Below are 21,191 nucleotides of genomic sequence, written 5' to 3' on the forward strand. Positions count from 1 at the left end.
GACCTGTTACAATTCAATCTGTCATTTGTTGGCTGCTACTGACTGAACTTCTCTTTTCTTTTGGCATGTACCGTATATTGATACTTGTTTAGGAATTCATTCTTCCCCTACTCTGCACATATTTTCATCTGGCCTGTTTGACTAAATTAGAACAAAAAAAAAAATATTACAGAGGTGGTACTTCCTCGTAATACATTTAAAGCATTTTGTAACAGCTTTTATTAAGTTACGGATATCTTTGTCTTATTTTTTTTTATTTTCTGTTGGATGCATAATTATGTAAAAAAAATCGTAAATTTCTCTAACAATTTTTTGAGATTTACTGTGTATACTTTATATATAATCTTCTGCGAAGAAGTCGGCCTGATTGGCGCAGTTGGTATAGTGCTGGTCTCCTATGCCCAAGGTTGGCGGGTTCACCCCGGCCAGGTCGATTGTATTTAAGTGTGCTTAAACGCGACAGGCTCATGTCAGTAGATTCACTGTAGGACCACAGTCTACTATATACAGTCACGAAGCTTGAGTTTTGAGGGTGCTAGAAACAATAGACTGTGACGGTACTATTTTGCATTGCCTGTAATGAGGCGATATTAGCTATCCTATAAAAAAAAGTGGTGAGCAACTATCTAATGTTTGCATATTTACTACTTATTGAGCTTCACGACTGTATATGCTAGACTGTGGTAGGACGGAGAAAGAAATGGTGGAAAATGTAATCAGTCACCAAGGCTACTCTACCAATATATTTGTTTTTCATGTCCGAAGCTCTTCGTAAGTAGATTATATAAATCCCGACAGATGGCAGCACGCATACACTTTGGCCAACGATCTCTTCTAACTCGTTGACTTTGGCCCTATACTTGGTTTTTTGAAAGATGGGACATGACAGTTTAGCGGCCGAACTTGGAACTACAGTGCTATGTTGCCAATATGGACTACCACGTTGCCAGCTGATGGAAGGTATCAACTGACGTTAAAACATTCATTGACAATTGACGCAAAGATAAGAAAACAACACAAAATTCGACAGAGAATCAAAGACGAAACGTACCAATGCTAACACTGTGTGCACAATAAATGTCGCCAAGAGAGCTATTAAGCACTCGCCATGTGGGAACGGTAAGTTTGGCAACTCAACCGTTGTTACCATAGCAACAGGCCTATCACGCTATGTGACATTCTGTTGTTTTTCCGATCGCAACGCTCCTGTCATGTCCCATCTTTAAAAAAAAACAAGTATAGATCATATATGTAACAGATATGTCGGGGTTATAGGCTTTGAGGTTAACAACGTTTGTCAGGTTTACTACGCTGCCATCTAGTTGTTACATAAGGAGTCACGTCATAATACCCATTTGAATTGCATTAGCGACTGTGCTGCCATCTCGTGTTCGTTTACGGCGGACGAGTGGCGATCCTGGCGGTTGTTCTCTTCAAAGTGCTGCCGATTTTAACGTAGCGAGGAGTTATCTGTTACATATATGATCTAAGCTTTGGCATATGCAACATCTAGCGGAGGTTCTTGAACTTCGTGTTACGCTAAAAATTGTACCTCGAACAAAGATGTATTCACGCCTAAATACATTAATGGACATCCCTCATTTATCCAACCTAACCCATAAAGATCGTATTTGACAAGGTCAAGGTTTATACTTGTTTTTTTGAAAGATGGGACATGACAGCTAAGCGGTCGGGCTTGGAACTACAGTGCTATGTTGCCAATATGGACTACTATGCTGCCAGCTGATGGAAGCTAGCAATTGTTGTTAAGATGGCTGACGTTAAAACATTCATTGACAATTGACGCGAAGGTGAGAAAACAATACAAAAATCGACAGAGAATCAAACACGAAACGCACCAATGCTAACATTGTGTGCACAATAAATGTCGCCAAGAGAGCTATTAAGCAGTCACCAAGGGGAACGGTAAGTTTGGCAACTCAATCGTTGTTACCATTGCAACAGGCCTACCACGCTATGTGACATTCAGTTGTTTTTCCGATCGCAACGCTCCTGTCATGTCCCATCTTTAAAAAAAACAAGTATAGTCGAGGGGATTATTTAAATGAATTTGACTTCGAACCTTCCCATCGTATCTTTAAAATTAACTGATTATCTTATATCTATATCTATAAATAGTTTGCACGACATAGTACGTATCACAGTCTAATACATACAGTCGCGCAACTTCACTTTTTTTTTTTTGCCAACATTCGCGACACTAGCGCCCAAGCGGCAGGTAAGGCACTGGTCATAGGGTTCATACAGGCTCGTTCAGCCAGCACGTGCTTTAAAGGGATGCGAGATGTTATAATAACGTTTTAATGATGCGTCGGAATAAAGGCAATGTGTGCAATGACGAAAATTGCAGTAACAACAATTTGTCGTTCTTCAGCTTCCCTAAAGACCAAGAGAAAATCATAACTTAGTCATAACCAATAATCCACGTTGTAGGTAGCCTACGTATTGTGTTCTATAAAACATTTATTATATAGTTATCAGTTACCTATTTGTATGTCAGGAAGGAGAGTTTAAGGTATGTATTAACGTTTGAAATGGCGTTTTTTAGACTAAAATGTTCTTTGTAATAATGTTAGCTGCAAAATCCTAGTACAGAGCATTGTACGCATAAACAGCAATAACTGAGTGAAATAGATTTCAAAATTGAGTAATTTTTAGAAAATATATGGCATTTTGAAGAAATAGAATAATTTTTAATTACATTTTTTTTAAGGAATCAAAAAGTGAAATTGAAGTTTCTGATATATGGTTATGTTAGTCTACTTTCATATGTTGTCTGATAAATATCTTAAAAAGGTTGGTTAAAAAATGTAGATTTTCAACAAAGTAAATAAATACCTGTTACAGTATATTATTTTTTTGCAGAGATCATATGTGTAAGTGTGTAACCATTCCGAGTTTGGATAATGTATCTACATTTTTAATGCAAGTAATTCCATAATTTTTATATTCGTGTTTTTTTCTTTATATTTGTCAAAAGTTGAATGTTATTGTGGCATTCAAGTAGGGATCATGGTGTTAATTTTTCAAGAATTCCTGGAATATTGTAATCTTTTTGCAAAATATTCACTTCTTGAATAAATCCAGACTGTGTCGATAAATTTCTGATGTGTTGGTGTAGATTCATGTGGCAGACGTATTAAGTTCTCAAGAGCCTTTTTAAATTTAATATAAAAACCAATCTTTTCTGTAATAATTTGCATGACTGTTATTGGTGCTGATTTTACATTCGCAGTGATTATTTGAGCCGTTCAGAGCAGAAGTGGTGTAAGTCAAAATTAGGTAATGAGGTTTAAAGTAAAAATTCTGTAAAATACAGCGCAAAGTAGCAATTAAAATATCCTTCTTGCTATTCACTGACTACTAATAGTTTAAATAAATTCAATATTAACTGCAACTTTGCGCTGTATTTTAAAGAATGTTTACTTTAACCCTCATTACCCATTTTTGACTTACACCACTTATGCTCTGAAAATAAAATTAGGCCTACATTTTTTGAGTTAATTGAAGTTACAATAATTGTAATTATTTTTTCAATAAAATTGTGTGTTCATTTATTTGTTCTCACCTACGTCATATTAACAGTAAGTGCATGCAAATTACGTATTATATAGGTAGGATAAGTTAAAATTAAGCTTATGTGTGAAAATTGGAAATGTAATGTAAAATGCGGTACACTTGCCATAAAAATTTACACCATAATATGAGCACTATTTATGACTCAAAATAATAAAGGAAATACCGGTTCTTAAGAAATGAAAAATGATGAACTTCGTAAATCAATGTCGGTCATTTTAAGGTTTAAATCCTCCCCTTTTTTATTTTCAAGTTTACCTCAGCGGCCGTGTTTACCCCAATTTGCGGTATAGAAAATAGTTAATTTCTCAGGAAATAGGGAGAGGAGTTCACTACGCAATGTACCCTACGAGATATGCCCTACAATTTTGAAGCTACTAATTTTGACTCTTCTGACAGGAAATATAGAGTTCTAATGATTCATAAATATATTTAGGAATGAATTAAATTAACAATATACGTACGAACAATTATATTATTTCAAACCATGATACGTGATCAGGGCCATGATTCAGTTGTAAGGAGCAGAAAGAATTACGTTTATTCCCAGCTTCTGAAACTTGTAGATTAACTGCGTGTGAAATTCTTCAAGGATTCTAAAGTATAATTAATAAGAACCATACACACTCACTGTACAGCATAAAAATATAAAATAAATTACGCAAAACCCGTTTTCTGATGTGTTATCATGTGTCGTGTGCACACTTCTTACTTGCCTGCCGCTAGAGGGCTACTGTCGCGTCAGCTGTCAAATGTTGGCATATTTTATACGTATGAGTTGCGTGACTGTATGTATTAGACTGTGGCTCAGGCTCTGTAGTGACAAAAGTACGTACTATCTTTCTAACTCGTTGGTACATACAAGTAAATAATTGCACAAAAATGGTCCCTATGTGAAACACTAAAATCTGTTACGACCCTATGGTTCACAGTTTACAAATACCATGGAATAGAAAAGTAGCACCAACGAGTTCTCTCTTCTACTCGTTGAGCAGCACGCATGCGCACATTTCGATAGCCGACGGTATACGATTGTCTGTTGTTTTCGTAATTTCCTTTTTCAGACACTTTTCGTTCATAAAATTCATAGACGGTTTTCACCAGGTTTTGACCGAGTGTGAATCATTGCAATGAAGGATTACATTTGAAAGTTTCCGAAATGGTTATTTTACAATATTTTTACATGCTCTGTGGATTTTTGTAGCGTTTATTTCTGCATATAATTTGAAGATGGAATCTATAAGGAAGTGGTTCTATAAACCTAAGGTAAATAAAGCATAAGGAAGTTGCAATGCAGCAAACGTCATGTCTGTTAATTTTCTTCATTTCTTGTATATTCTGGTGTATGACGTATTGTCTGTAATGAGGAATACGATTGTGAATAATATTAGCTTTGCTATTTAATCAGTAGCCTAATTACATTTTAGGAAACAGTTTGAACTACGTATAAAGAAATGCCATTGTCCTTGGTGTACGGTAGGCCTATTCGAAATTAATTTGTAAGATTTTCTTTCACACTTCAATGGAGATTAGCTCAGTGTATTAATTGCAGTTAAAAAGTTGTTAATAAATGCGGAATATATATTTAGAAGTTACTCGTCTTTGAAATACCGTAACGGGAAAACGTGCTATCGTTTTTTAAAGAGAATTTGTAAAACCATTTTCACTTTCGTTATCAACTCTCTTCTTGAAACGGTGAATTCATTTATAGTAAGCCTACACTTCTTTTTCAAAAGATTTACAAGACTTCGCTAATCCTTCTCTCTTTGATGTCTTCTCACGTGGACCAAAATACCTAATATTAGGGCCTATCCTAATTGTGTCCGTTAGAGGGATGGTTTGTGAAACGTTTGTCATTACTAGACCTATAGACAACGTGTAAGAAAGGCCGTGTGGATCTATAATACACAAAGTATAATATTTTCTCCATGAGGCGGAAATATTCGTGACACCATCACTTCGTTAGGCCTAGGCTACATTTGATATTATATATAAATCCTAATTCAGTACGGTAATATTATTTCTCGTCAAATTGGCCTACTGAAGGAATGGGTAATTTGCTAGAAGACGTCATTGCATATAAACCACTTTTACACTAAACCTAACCTTAGTGTATAGGCTACAACGTATACTAAAACACTAACCTAACCTAATTTGTCACAGATTAAGGAAAAGGTTAGGTTAGGTCAGTTTAGGGATTTAGTATATATTGCAAAAACAAATTTTAGGTTTAGTGTAAAAGTGGTCTATATGCAATGACATCTCCTAGCAAATTACCATATAATTATTATGAAATTCGCCATTTTTTCTTCCTGGAATTACGATCCACTTCCACTATATGGCTACCGACACGAGAGCAGGGCCGGCAATACATACAAATGAAATGATACAAAATGTGAGGAATGTTACTACAGGTGTGTAGTATTATGTGTTAGGTTAGGTTAGATTAGATTAGGTTTGTATTATGTAACAGGTTAGTTTAGGTTTGATTAGGTGTGTAGTTTTATGAGAGGTTAGGTTAGGTTTGATTAGGTGTGTAGTATTATTACTATGTTGGAGATACTGAAACCCATTGTTACATTCTTCATTCACGCTCGACGATTTTCGTATATAAGTAAGGTACGTATTTAGGGTGGTTTGGGTAGGTTTACAGCTCTCCCAGTGATCACATCAATTTCTACTAATCAATACTATAAATTCAAGACATTTTCAAGGTATTATACAAATCTGGCTTTCAGGTAGTAGCTCCCTGTAAAGCAGGTTTGAATAATTTCAAGGAAAAATTGTTCCGGAGCCTGGTATCGATCCCGGGACCCTTCGCTTAGCGCGCGAACGCTCTACCGATCTTTATTCTGCAACTGAGAAGTGGAAGCAGGATCTATTATGGGAGTAAACAGAACCATAGTATTTCCTAGTTAAACAGTTTCGAAAATCGTTCTGTTCTTCTCTCAAAAAATGTTCATAATAACCGTGAAGTCTATTTTTTATTATATTTGCAAAAATTTTATAGTTTTATTTGTTCACTAGGCACCTCTATAATTGACGCAGTTATTTCAGTCGCCTTATAAGTATATTGGAATTACAATAGATTTAGACCAACTATTGGTTGGTTCTTGCCCATTCCTTATTAGGTTCAGGAAAGAGAGGAATCTTTAAGAGGAAAGCTTGTTCTGCACATTTAAACAATTCTGTATTTATATAATCTTCACTTATTGCTTTGTTACTTTTCATATTTCGTAGGACTGTAAGAAGTTCATTCAAGGTAATGATTCTGTATGAGAATTACCAGAGTATGGTAACATCAAGGGGTAGTGTTTTGATGCCATTGATAATAATACAGTGAAACCTCTTCTTACAGACACCCCCAAGATACTGACACTCCTTATATATGGATAGATTTTTATGTCCCAACTGAAATAATATAGAAATAATGATAAATTTAACTCTCGTTTACAGACACTTTCAGATAGAGACATGGACAGCTGTTTCACAGTCCTAAAGGTTGCTTTACCTCCTGACTGCGGACAGAATTTTGATTTTAAGACCTAATGTGTTACAGAAATGGAAAATTTAGTTTTGAGAACTGTACAGAAATTCCTTAACATGAAAGAAGACAATAAGGGTCTCGTAGGCTACCACTAGCCCAGCCGGCTACCCCTTGTTAGCTGGAAGCGGGTGGATAAACAAAATCATAAAATTTAACCGGTCTGATGGGTCCAAGGTTTCTGCAATCGTGAAATTGTATTCGACACAAGACTTGTTAGTAGGATTATTCTCTTCACTTCAGTCAGTTGTTCTGTTTCCAGAGACATGGCACCTGAACGTAAAGGTTAAGTTGAAAACTGTAAATTACAGTACTGCATAACTGTAGACCTAGAATAAAATTGCATGGCACAGTACTGTATTTTCCTTTTTCGGTCTTATTTACTGTAGTTCAAAGTTTCAAAGAATTTACTATAGTACAGTAGACTGTATTTAGAATTAAACTACAGTAATTAATACATTTCATTTAAAGCATGAAGGAATACATAATGCATATTATAAATTTACTGTTAGATTGGGGAGCCTCCCTCCCAATAAAGGACACCTCTCAGATGCAGACAGATTATGTCCCTTCGATGTCCGTAAATGAGAGGTTTCACTGTAATTTAACCATGTTTCCGTAGAAATTATATTTAAACTTAGAGTTTCCTTAATTTCTTTACCAAGAAATTTCATTATTTTATATATTTGTGATTGAGGTCGTGTTATATTATTTTCAAGAAAGGAGTCATATTTGCCTCAATTTTGTCTATGGTATTTTCTAACTTCACGTTTGGCAATCTCTGTTTTTCGTGGTAATTAATTTTGTCATCTTCCCTTCTACTGCAGAGATATTTATGATATGCTTCTCGTTTGTTTGCAATAATTTGTTTAATGTTATCATCCCAATTTCGTAAACTTCTCATTCTACGCCACCTTTGTTTTGTGCCCAGACTTTAAAAAATGAAGATGTCTTGAACGAGCTTCAAATGATACCTGTTCTGGATCACATACATCAATATCAAAGCAATTGGCTCCAACATGTAAATTGATTGTCAAACAATGGAATACCAAAAGCAATCGTGAATTATAATTCAACAGGAAAAAGATCATTGGGACGTCCTCAAAAACAGTGGAAAGAAAATTTTGGTAGACCGTAACAATTCTTCAAAGGACTACAACCTGTGAGGATGCTCATGATGATGCTGCTTCCCAGTTAAAAGTGATTAATAGTTCGTAAGCTATCTAGTATCTGCTTGACATTATTGTGAAAGAACATTCCTACACCTAATGTTTCTCTTTCCTGAATAAATAAAGTGTTATGGACATTCACCTGATAGAAGAATCTTAGCCAGTGTAGTGAAAAAATTGTTCTGCATTTTATTGCTGCAAGCACATTGTGGGGTGCATGAAAATTAAATTGCAGATACACTGCCAAAAAATGCAACTAAAGTCCATCCATGGGAAATCAAATTATCATAATGGTAAAATGGAGGAAAGGAATTAGCTACGACGCCCCATTATCTCCTGGCTTAGTTGCCTCATGAGTGATGCCTTATTGGTCTCACTTATGAGATTCAAACCTGACTTCGGACAGTTGACTAAACAACAAACTTTTTGATAAATTTAACATTTATGAAAAACTGAAATCAGAACTGTAAAATATTCAAATTTGGAAAACTTTAGGCCTGACTAATTGAAATTGAATTCGTTGTTGTCATTGGTTGTTGCAAAGTTTAGACTCGTCACTGAACACATTTGACTTACAGAATATTTATATACCGTATTTGCTGATGTATAAGACACATTCTTTTTTCTTTGAAAATTGGTTTGAAAAACAGGATGATCTTATATGCCAATACTATTGGTGCTGGACCTCGGACTCATTTCATGGCTTTATCATCATTTCATTCAGATGCTAAATAACCTGAGATGTTGAGACTGGTAAAACAGTGCGGGGGGGGGGGGGGGAGGAGGTAGATGTGTGTGTGTGTGCGTGGTTTTTATTTATTTATTTTTTTTTTTTTTTAGATTAGGTATCTAATGGAAATAGACCTACTTCTACTTATTTATGCTTGATATTTTAAATTCATTATTATATTTCATGATAAAATATTTTCCCTCAGAAATGTGTACAAAAAAGGGAATGCGTCTTTTATGCCAACAAACACGATACTTTGTGAATGTTGTTGTTGTTGTTGTTGTCTAGTGCCTTGCATCTGGCAATGAAGCCATTAGCAGTCGTGCTTTCCAATACTTTTGAACTGTAGTTTCTTCTGATCTTAATGCTTCACAGGTCTTCAAGTGGTCTTCATTCATTTCTGCTGGATCGTTACATAGGACACATATTGGTGAAGCTGAGATATCTGTTCTGTAGAGATGACTTGCTAGACAGTCATGATTTGTCAATAGTCTGAAGGCTGCAACTGCTGTTTTCCTTGGTCTCTGGGGATTATATCTGGGTTGGAAAGTAGTGTAATCCATTTTTTGTCTTTAGCATTTGATTCCATTTCTTGTAGGTATGAATGAGAAAATTTTGTAGTGATCAAGCGTTTTATTGAGGAATATGAGAAATTAAATTTAGGCTTTTGTTTTATTGTTGTGCCTTTCTTTGCAAGTGTGTCTGCGGTTTCATTCCCCATGACTTGACTCCACAGTGTGCTGGAATCCATTGGAGATGGACAATCTTATTAACTTTTTGGAGTTGTGTTAACATTTTGTAGCATTCTCTTATTTTTGTTGACTTCTTTGTAGCATTTGAACATATTCCCTGAATTGCAGCTTTAGAATCTGAAAGAATTACTATCTTGTTATATTTATTTAAGGGAAGATTTAATAATTGTCGGAGAGCAATGTGTATAGCCTCTATTTCACCATCATAATTTGTTGTGTCTCTGCCAACAGAATGATAAAAGGAAAAATACTTTGTGAATGTTAATGTGTTTGAATTGCATGTTATATGAAGAACCAGAACATTTGGATAGTAGAAACAGCATTTCAAAACTCCAGGAACTTGTGAGGTCATCATAAAGCAATATTCAAATGCAAAACGGGAAATGACTGAATTGTCATAGACTGCAGCACAACTGACAGACAGATAAATCAGACCTAATAACAGCATGTAAACTGATGTCGTGTGCATTTCACAATCTCATTAGCAATAACTCGATAATCTTGTATCGTATGTACACGAGAAAGTTGGATATGATTTATGTCCTCTCATATGTATAGGACTGCTCTTTTCCCAGTTGTTGGCCGGTAAGACATAATAGAACTGTTACATATTGTAATAATTAATAGCATATTACTTAATTTAATTTGAAGGGAGAGCTTATAAGAATTTAAGTATTTTGAAGCTAACATGTGGTATTATGTGGTTTGCAGAGAGATGATCCATCTTTGCTGGCCCAGTTCTTCTATGCTGATGAGGCATTAAACCTCGTAGCAGCTGAATTGGATAGTTTTGATGGGCGAAAAGACCCTGAAAGATGCACAGCACTTGTTAATCATCTGAGACAGTGTCAAGATAAGGTAATGTAATTATATGGTAATGGTTTGTTCCATTTATATTGTGTAATCTGGAGTACCGGTAGTCAGATTTAACGAGCTGAACGGAGTAGGTCCTAATGATGGAACCTATATGTAGTTCTGAAACATTGGAAATGTTAAGTTCACCCAAAAGTCTATTTGTATGTATTTATTTACACTGCAAGTGGGCAAGCACCCGGTGGCAGTGGTATACACAATATAAACAATACACAATAAAATGATAAGCAATACACAATAAAATTTACAATACAATTTTATACACAATACAATAAGAATACACAATACAATTTAACAGAATAATAATAAAACATAAATAAAATACCTAATGTTACAATACAACCTACATAATTATGTATAGGCCCTACATAAGTTTCAATAGTCTTTCACTTTACTCTCATCTCACTCACTGTAGTGGCACTATGACGCATTTCACTGACACTTTAGCACACATTTCACTGACACTCTTTAACACATTTCACTGACACTATAGAACACATTTCATTGACGCTATAAATTACCACTGATCGGAACTATTCACTGCATTGTAAAACCATAACTCCACTGACTCACCTCGCTTCACTGATATAACAGTTCAAATAAGTCAAATAATTACATCCTTATGCATACTTATAAACAGAACTGCATTTAAACTAATCATTTCTAGTCTAAGGCTCTTACACGCAATTTTTAAATAATTTACAATTCAAACCAAGGAAGTAACTCGTCAGGCTAAATAAATACATGTCACCTTAAAAAATTAAATGTTAAATGTCACCTTAATTTTAATTTGCAATTTATACACAACTTTTTAAGTTATTCTTGAATCTCCTTAAGGAAGGACAGCCCTCAAAGACCGCTGCAGGTAGGTCATTCCAATCATTTATAGTTCTATTTAAAAATGAGAATTTACCTACATCCGTTTTCTGTTTCCTACATTTGATTTTAAAATCATGATTGTTCCTACCATAGTACGTTGGCTTTTCTAACCGAGCCGTTATGCCTACCCATGCTTTCTGACCTAGATGTTCTCTATACAATGATGTTATTCTAGTTTTACTATGTCTGTTTTCCAAAGTTTCCCATTTAAGTTCTTTTATCATATTGTAGTTCTTTTATCGTATCGAAGTTCTTTTATCGTATCGAGTTCTTTTATTGTATTGACATTTCTGATCACATTCACCGTAAAGCGTAAAAAATACGTGTCAATTCTGTTTTAGCATAAGATTGGTTTAAATAAATCATATGAGAGTGATCCAGGAAGTAATGACCCATTGTGCAGGTCAGTCCCCCTCTATTCAAGGTCGACTGGTTTACCCAACATCTTTCCTCAGTATTCTCTGAGTTTAGTTGTAACAAGCTGTTGTTGTGTATTTTGTGAGTGTTCAAAATGAACTGTGAGGTACAAAATTCTGCTGACTGTGAGGTGAGGTGACAAATACTGCAAAGTAAATTAGCTTTATGAAAGTCTGTGATAATGGGATTATGTTAGTACTAGTGGCTTGTGCAGCAAATGCTGCAAACTAAGTTCATTAGACGTTCAAATAAAAATTTTTCAGATTTATTTTCAATGAAGAATACCAGACATTCTGAAAGTTATTTGCTTCCATAATAATGAAACATACTCTCTCTTGAGCCAATACTGAAGAGAACTACGCATATATCTACATCACACCGTCATTAAATATATGAAAAAGACCCAACCCCACTTGATTAATAACTATAAAAATATTTGATTTTTGATAATATTATTATCTTAAGTAAGTTTTATAGCTTTCAGTAACATATAGTATATATACTATATAGCCGCCACTCAGTAAAATATAGAAATCAAAATCTAATTTGTTATTCTCTACATCTACTTATATAACCCCAAAACGTTTCACTTTCATATCATCACTATAGCATTAATATGTATAATTAATGAAAAATAGTCACATCACGGCATTAATTACAATAATATTTAATTTCTAATAGTAATATTGTCATCAAACCACCTCAAGTTTTGTAGTTTTTAATATCCAATACACAGCTGTACCCAGAAAATTACACACCACAGAATCGAACCTGTAAATTATTTTTAGTAAGTTAAGTTTTTAATAACCAATTTAATTTGAGCTCTAAATATGTCAGCATTCTTGCAGATCATGGCCTTCGTGTAATATTGTTTACTGTAGTGTGTGTTTTGTTTTATTTTGAAATGCAACACGGCCGACTTGATGCTCGCTTCGCTTCCCCTGAATGCAATTAGCTAGTTCTCAAAACTGACGACAGATGGATTTTGGAAAATAGGAAAATTATGTAGGAAAATTGACATTTCACTGAAAACTACTATTTTTCCGAAAAACTTTGGGTTCCAAGCTTGAAAATGAGGGGCCATTTATTAAAGTCCGTTCAGCTGTTTTCCCGTAATTTCCATTACCAGTTAAAATTATATATATATATATATATATATATATATATATATAGATGTGTGCCATTTTTGCAGTTGCTTCAAATGTGTGAATTTTGCATTTTTAGCCTTAATAGGAATAGATATTATTTGCAGATATATTTTTAGATACTGGAGTCTGATATATGTAATTTTGAATCTTCTGCATGTCTATATCCATATTGGAAGTTATTAATTTACATTTAATTACGAAGTCTCAGGAATCTTCTCTGCCACATCAATAAATTTAAAAATGCAGTTATATTGTCAGACTCTAAAGCAGCTATTATATCAATAGTCTCTAGACACACACCTTCATCTCAAATAGCAGAAATAACTAAAATGCTCTCTCAACTAATAACACTCAATAAAAGAATTATATTCCAATGGATACCATCCCATTGTGGAATCCTGGGAAACGAGAATGCAGACGCTTCAGCAAAGAAGGGCAGCGCTGCTACTTACAGACCTGTTACTAAATCTACGTATTACTCTGTGAAAAGATTTATTAAATCTACATACTTACACTTCAACAACAAAATTTGATAACACAATCCCAAGGGAAAAAATGGAACTCTCTGCATCAAAATCCACAGTTAGTTCCCGATTTACCACGAAAATCGTCTGTAGCTGCATTTAGATTGGCAACAGGCCATGATTGTTTGGCCAAACACCTGCATAGAATTGGAATATATCAGTCTCCTAACTGTCCATTGTGCAACTCAAACCAAGAAATGTATTCGGAACACCTCAAAATCTGTGCTTCAGTGGCTGGCCATGATAATATCTTTGAAAAATATTGGAGTGCAAGAGGTCAAATGACTTTATTGTCAAATGCCTGGCATTAGAAAACAACAACAACAACAACATTTAATTACGATTTTTGTAGATCAGATTTGTGGAAATTTAGTCTCCAGAATAAATTACATTTTTGTGTTGAAAGCTTTGTTACTGGTTTGTTTATTTCAAATGTAAAAATCATATTGACGACAATAATTAATTCTCTACTTTGATATGCAGTTTTTATTATATATACATAGGCTACTTCACAGCTTTGGAAATGCTAATATAAAATGCTTCTATTCACGAGACACAAAAGTGTATTGGTTTAGTGACACTGTTCATTAGCACACTGCATGGACTCAATTGGTTACCTTGTGAAGGACATCGTGTTTGTTTTTAAAGTTACGATAATTATTCAACAAGGACAAGACCTCAATTGGAAAGTGAAATTATCATTAAGTGCTGTGTGTCAGGAGACCTAATCTGTTGGTAATGAAGTTACATAAGAAGTTGTAGGTCGATTTGTTCGGAAACAAATTAACTTTTGTGAAATGTTTGGTGAGGACTGATTCCATCTAAGCTGGAGACAGAGGTATCGAATTTCATAGTTGGATATTTGAAGGTAGTATTTCTCAACGAAAATGCTGTTAATTGTAAACATTTTCAAAGAAAACAGCTTTTTGTGCACAAATTTTAAAGTTCTATACTATGTTTGTAGATTTAAATGAATGTTCGATAGTTGCATAAAGAAGTTCATGAAATTTCATTAAGTTTTTTTTTCTCCCTGAGACCCTACATGGAAAAGAATGAAGTGAAACTTGACTGTTCTTTCTCAGTATATACTTACTGTCGAATTTTATGTATGGTATTTCAAGTTAAGAAAATATTTACTAGACCTTATTGGAATTTTGAAAAAGCAAAGGAATGAAGCCAGTTTACTATAATTCTTCATGCTCAGAAAGTAGTTTTGGTTAAATTATTATATAGAACAGTTTTCATGAAAACCTGTTTCATACAGTCACAAGAAAATATTAGTGGTTTATGGTTTAATTTGGCCGTAGACTGGAATTTCACTTGAAGCAAGTAAAGAGATAAATTTAGAAGTAAATCTCGAAAAGACAAAATATATGATTATGTCTCGTGAACAGAATATAGTACGAAATGGAAATATAAAAACTGAAAATTTATCCATTGATAAGGTGGAAAAGTTCAAATATCTTGGAGCAATGGTAACAAATGTAAATGATACGCTGGAGGAAATTAAACACAGAATAAATATGGGAAATGCCTGTTATTATTCGGTTGAGAAGCTTTTGTCCTCTAGTCTGCTGCCAAAAAATCTGAAAGTTAGACTTTATAAAACAGTTATATTACCGGTTGTTCTGTATGGTTGTGAAACTCGGTCTCTCCCTTTGAGAGAGGAACAGAAATTAAGCGTGTTTGAGAATAAGGCTCTTAGGAATATATTTGAGGCTAAGAGGGAAGAAGTTGCAGGAGAATGGAGAAAGTTACACAGTGCAGAACTACACACATTGTATTCTTCACCTGACATAATCACAATTAGGAATATTAAATCCAGGCATTTGAAATGTGAATAAGAAAAGGTATGGTATAAGATTTTTGTAATAGAATTAACAGATGATTTATTTCAGGTGTTAACAATATGCAATCGCATAATGGATGATATTATACCTACTGAGAGAGCAAATAGGGACTTCCGTGTCAAGTTTCCAGATGACGTAATGCAGGAAAACTTGGCAGGACAACTGTGGTTTGGTGCTGAAGTGAGTATTGCTGTATATATTTTGTGTTGTATTTAAAGGGGTTAAAAGATAGTAATATTTTCTTATTTTTAAACATTATAAGCTTGTTACAATGTTACCTCTGAGCCTGGTGTAAAATTCTACATACTGGTATCACATGACCTTGTCATCTGGCACTCAGATTCAAGAACCTGATAATGTTCTTAAAGCAATATTAATTAAACTGGAGAAATGGTGCACAGACAATCTAGTGGGAATTAATATTATCAAAACTAAATACCATATGTTTTCACTTACCAAGAAACCGATCAATATTCAATTTAATGAGAAAACTAGTTAGAATTTGTAAATACATGTATTAACTTCAGTCTTGACATCTCTGAAGAATTATTTGCAACTAAAGTCCTGTCGCTCTAATTTCTGGCAGCCAATCGCATTGCAGGTCGGCTACATTTAAACGTGTACATCTTGTGATTCGCTGATTCATTTCTTAAGGCTCGATAAATACTTAATATAATCGCCCGCCATTTTCGCTCTTTTTTTTGGCGTTCGCAGAAAGCACATGAAGACGTTATTTGCCGCTCAATTAGTTCCTGAATTACATTGCGTTTGATTTATTATCATAGGAGCTACGACATGATAATGTTTAACGGTGTGGCAAATAGATTCCTCATATGGTAGCTTGGCAATGTGAGAACAAAAATGGCGAACAATACTACCTACCTAGACTTTATAGAGCCTTTACTTTCTAAGACGTAAGCAAAGGGGCTGAGTCACGCCGGAAATAACAGCGTCGGGACTATAGATAAAAGCACCCGGCATTGCCTGCGTTTTCCTTTTTGCTTCAGACTTCAGGAGATCTCGGCAACTCAACTATAGAAAACCAAGATGAATTACTGTCTTTACTAAGCTTTCCTCGTCCCTAAAGATGAATCTTTACATAGCGTCAGTTACATGAATTAATGACTTTCTTAGCCAAAACGCCTGCCAAGATTAACACTTTATAAAACAGCTGAAGATCAGGCACCAAAAAGAAAAGATGTCGTGTACCTTACTATTTTTGTTTTTAATTAGCTTTGTTTTTTAGTTCAGCTAGACACAAACATTCCCTCGGTCCCTTTATATCCGTTTAGCATAGACTTAATGTTATACATGATCTAAAGCTGTTCTGACACAAATTTAATGTAATTTCCTGTCTATGTGTGCTTTTGCTTGACGATTAAAGACAGTTGACTATAAATAGGGAATTCTCTTGTTCCCAGTCTGAACCCCTTGGGGTATCATGGGGAGTTAAAATTTACCTCTTTATTGATCATATCAAAGAATCAATATGTAAATAAAAATATATATATATATATACATATATAATAGGACTAGAGAATTTTATACCTCTTGTTCGCTTTATCCCCGCTTATGCCATACCTGGTTTCTTACATATGACTTGAAAAATGACGTCTTACAAATACTCGTACATAATACTGTATATGAATTATGTCATTTTTGTTTTATGTACAGAATACAGTATAATCTCGCAATGAATCATTTTTTGGACTTGAAGAATAATATTTTGAGAAAAGCTTATTTTAAAAATTAACAGATTGTTATTTCCAGTAGACGTAACATCCATACTACTGTACATTCACGACATGATAATACAGATATAATTTAGCAGTAACACATATTCGGACATGAACAACAGTATTTTGAAAGACATATATTTTAGAATTAATACACTGTTATTTTCAGTGAGATTGCGTACGTATATTCTCATAATTGTATGGTAACTTTGTTTGAGACAGCATAAATGAAAATACTACGGATATATTATTTATGTAGTAAAACCTCCTTTATGTCGAGTTAAAATAAAATAACGTATCTAAAATAATGTAAATAAATTATCAGAATAATAATAAAAAAAAAATGAATTGACCGCAGGTTCGAACCTGGGCTCCCCCCCCCCCCCACTGAAGTCTTTCACCTTACAGAGAGCTACTGTATGTAGTAAAATGGTTGAATTTACGTGTTATGAATGCTGTCATGTTTGCTGCCTATTAATGTTTGATTTTGAATTCTTAAATATTAAACAAAAATGTGTTTTACGCCATATTATATAGTATATTCATGCCACATGACACATTCAATCAAGAGCTCGTCCCCCATTTACGTAATTTTAATTTAATGTTATTTTATTTAATACTAGCTGTACCCTGCGCTCCGCTGCACTTATTAGAAATAAATATAAAGTAATTACACAATTAAAATAGGACATTTGATCCAGGGAACATTCGTGTTTGATAGGACAAATCGTTTAAAATGCTACTTAATTTAAATAATTAAAATGCGATCATTTTGGTCCAGAGAGCAATCATTTGGTGCAATGACAATTCCTTTAACATGTTTCTTAATTGTTATTACATGCAACCATAGTTTAATGAAGATTGACACATAATTTAGTTTTAATGTGTATATTTTATATTACTTGCTATATGTTTCATATGTTACTGTAATAACATTGTAAAATTATATCCATCTAGAGAAACTACAATTTCCAATGGTGAAATAATAATTAAACAATTAATTAGCTTCCGATATTACTTCATACAAACACAGAAACATTCTCTGTAGGCTATGTTTAATAGCTTTCGACTGTTGTTGTCCAAGGCCCCTTATAGATGAAGTCATTTGTTTTTATTTCAGTACAGCGCCTTAGATTAGAGCAGCTGGCTACGGACTGGAAGGTCCGGGGTTCGATCCCAGGTGGTGACAGGATTTTTTCTCGTTGCCAAACTTTCAGAACGGCCCCGAGGTTCACTCAGCCTCCTATAAGATTGAGTACCGGGTCTTTCCCGGGGGTAAAAGGCGGTCAGAGCGTGGTGCCGACCACACCACCTCATTCTAGTGCCGAGGTCACGGAAAGCATGGGGCTCTACCTCCATGCCCCCCAAGTGCCTTCATGGCATGTTACGGGGATACCTTTACCTTTACCTTTTACAGCGCCTTAGATGGCATTGTTATTGTAATTTTAAAACTCATTTATCTCAATAAATATCAGTCCTATCAAAATTTTGTATAGAATAAAACTTATCGGAAATTATTTTTAAAGAAACTTTTGTTATGTAACATTTTTCATGAAAATTAATAATAAGGGAGATATTTCGATTTATTTAATTCAAGCCCCCTTATAACCCCCCTTTTTAAATAAAGTATTTTGAATGTCATATAGCCTAAAATCTAAGTTACAACGAACTTAATTTATATTCCAATTTTCATATAAATTGGTTCAGTCATTATCGCGTGAAAAGGTAACAAACATCCAGACAGACAGATAGGCAGGCAGACAGACATACAAACAAAAATTTCAAAAAAGCGATTTTCGGTTTCAGGATGGTTAATTATACATGTTAACACCAATTATTTTTGAAAATCGAAAATTACCAGAAAAATTTTGGCTACAGATTTATTATTAGTATAGATTTCAGTAACAATATGGCCGCTTTTACAATGGAAGAAGAGATGATTGGATGACGTCAATAAAAGACAATTGACTGTAGAATAGACCATTTTAATATCATACATGCCGTATTTCTTTCTAATTTTTATTGTTTTCAATAATTTAATTAAATTTATTATTATTATTATTATTGTTGTTGTTGTTGTTTCAGTTTCAGTTGTTAAACGCATTTACAATGAAGTTGACTTACGTATTCATAAAATACCTATTATTGAGAAATGAAGTTTTTCTTTTATTGTAATTTAAATGCAAAATTTTACTCCAGAAATGTGCTATTGATTCTCAAAGCTCCATTAGTTCTGTTTTCATTACTTGCAGTGTTTAGCTGCTGGCTCCAGCATTATGAATCGTGAGGGTGAGAGCTCAGCAATGCGACCTCTGGCAAAAGCATTAACAAAGGCTCTGGAGAATGTCCGCAATCTCCTTCGAGAGCAGTGCCTCCGAGGAAATACCAGCAGTACTTCACTGAAAGCAAACGTAGCAAGCAACTTCAATGAAGTCTTTGGGGAAAGGTTGCAGGAGGCACTCAAAATTTTCGATCGCCTGTTTGCAGAATTTGAACTGTGCTATGTGAGTGCAATGGTACCTGTTAAGTCAACAAAGGAATACGAACTGCAACAGCTTGTTGTTGTTTTGTTTTCGGAAACATTGCAGAGGTATGTGTATAGAAATTAGGTTATTAGAGTATGTAGTGAGTTTTCTTTTATTATTAGATATACAGAGAACATGCGTGGATTTTACTTTCTGTCAATAGTTGGCTGTTTTTTATCCTGATGCAAAGCTCCTGCATATGGCAACAGCCAGTAGTGGAGTGCTGTGTCGTAGTTGTATTATTTTTTACAAGAGAAAAAAGAGGAGTTCCCATGTTGTGATTCCTATTAGAGAATTACTATACTGATACACTAAGACATGCTGACTTGCAGTTAATGCATAAATTAGAATATAATTATGGGATATCGAAGAGGACTGCTGTCATTCCTTATTGGTATTGTCCTGGAATGGAATACTTGGTCTGAAGTTCTGGACTGAATTTTCTGATAATTATAATTTTCCCATAACAACCACAATAGAAAATTCCAGAAAAGAATATGTCTTGGGTTATTGTTCAAAGGGGGATTTGTTAAGAAACTTGTACCATCACAGAGTACGGTCCATTATTGCACCTTTCCTTATAAGAGCCAAATTGAAACTATACTGGGTGTTCATTTCAAGGTGTGTCATGACGTCACTGTTGTGAGTCAGCGATTTGAAGCGAGTTTCAACTTTTATGTCAGAGAAGTTGTATATTAATCAAGGCATTCAATCTGAACTTGAGAACGTGTACAGTATAACTTGAACATCGTAGCAACAGATGGTGGTCTGTACGGTCTGTGTGCTACCATAACCTCTTTCGAACTGTGTTTTGCGCAGGCAAGTCGTACGCAGGGTATTTGTTATCATCTGTTGCATACCGCAACATTCCACAACACAAATCAAATGCTCTGTGTCCATGTTGACTGTCCAAGTTAATGTCAACAAATACGTAAGTAATTGTCTTAACCATCTCGCCATATCCTGACAGTAAGAAAAAATTCACCTCAGTATGTGTTTCCAAACAGTTCACATTCCTGCACTACCGGTGTTACCGCACGTATCGGTACATACTTCCACGGACTCTGCGTACTTCAGAATGAACGCCGTACTTGCTAGGCAACTTCTCTCGCATTTAGGTATTACACCTCTGCAGAAGTGTAGCAAGATTAAATTCTCTAGGCTCATCGGCTAGCCACGTGACGGCATACAGCGAGCCATGTCACACTTTGAACTGAACACGCAGTATAAAGAGGTACATTTTATTTCTAAAGATTTTAGTGATCAGCGAGTTGATAGTGGCCATAACAGGTCTACAAAGATTTTTGCTCCAACAGTCCGATTTGAGAAGGACCTTCAGCAAGCACAGGTTATAGATGAAGAAAAACTATCACTGTATCTTCCATGTGTTCCTTATTTAAGAGTTACAACACTAATAATTGAAGAGTCCACTGCAAGAATGATGGAT

The 21,191-nt window shown here is 34.6% G+C and overlaps 1 protein-coding gene across 1 annotated transcript in view; it reads left to right on the forward strand.

The window, feature by feature from the left end:
* Positions 1–4,622: 4,622 nt before the first annotated feature.
* The window catches only part of LOC138697549 (lateral signaling target protein 2 homolog), a 51,195-nt gene continuing 34,626 nt past the window's right edge, over positions 4,623–21,191 (forward strand). The window contains exons 1-4 of the mRNA XM_069822883.1: positions 4,623–4,863; positions 10,504–10,650; positions 15,532–15,663; positions 19,472–19,809. Of these exons, the coding sequence (XP_069678984.1) occupies positions 4,828–4,863; positions 10,504–10,650; positions 15,532–15,663; positions 19,472–19,809 (653 nt within the window). The 5' untranslated portion in view covers positions 4,623–4,827. The remainder of the gene's footprint in view (positions 4,864–10,503; positions 10,651–15,531; positions 15,664–19,471; positions 19,810–21,191) is intronic.

Source organism: Periplaneta americana, chromosome 4 (genome assembly GCF_040183065.1).
Source record: "Periplaneta americana isolate PAMFEO1 chromosome 4, P.americana_PAMFEO1_priV1, whole genome shotgun sequence".
Lineage (NCBI taxonomy): Eukaryota > Metazoa > Arthropoda > Insecta > Blattodea > Blattidae > Periplaneta > Periplaneta americana.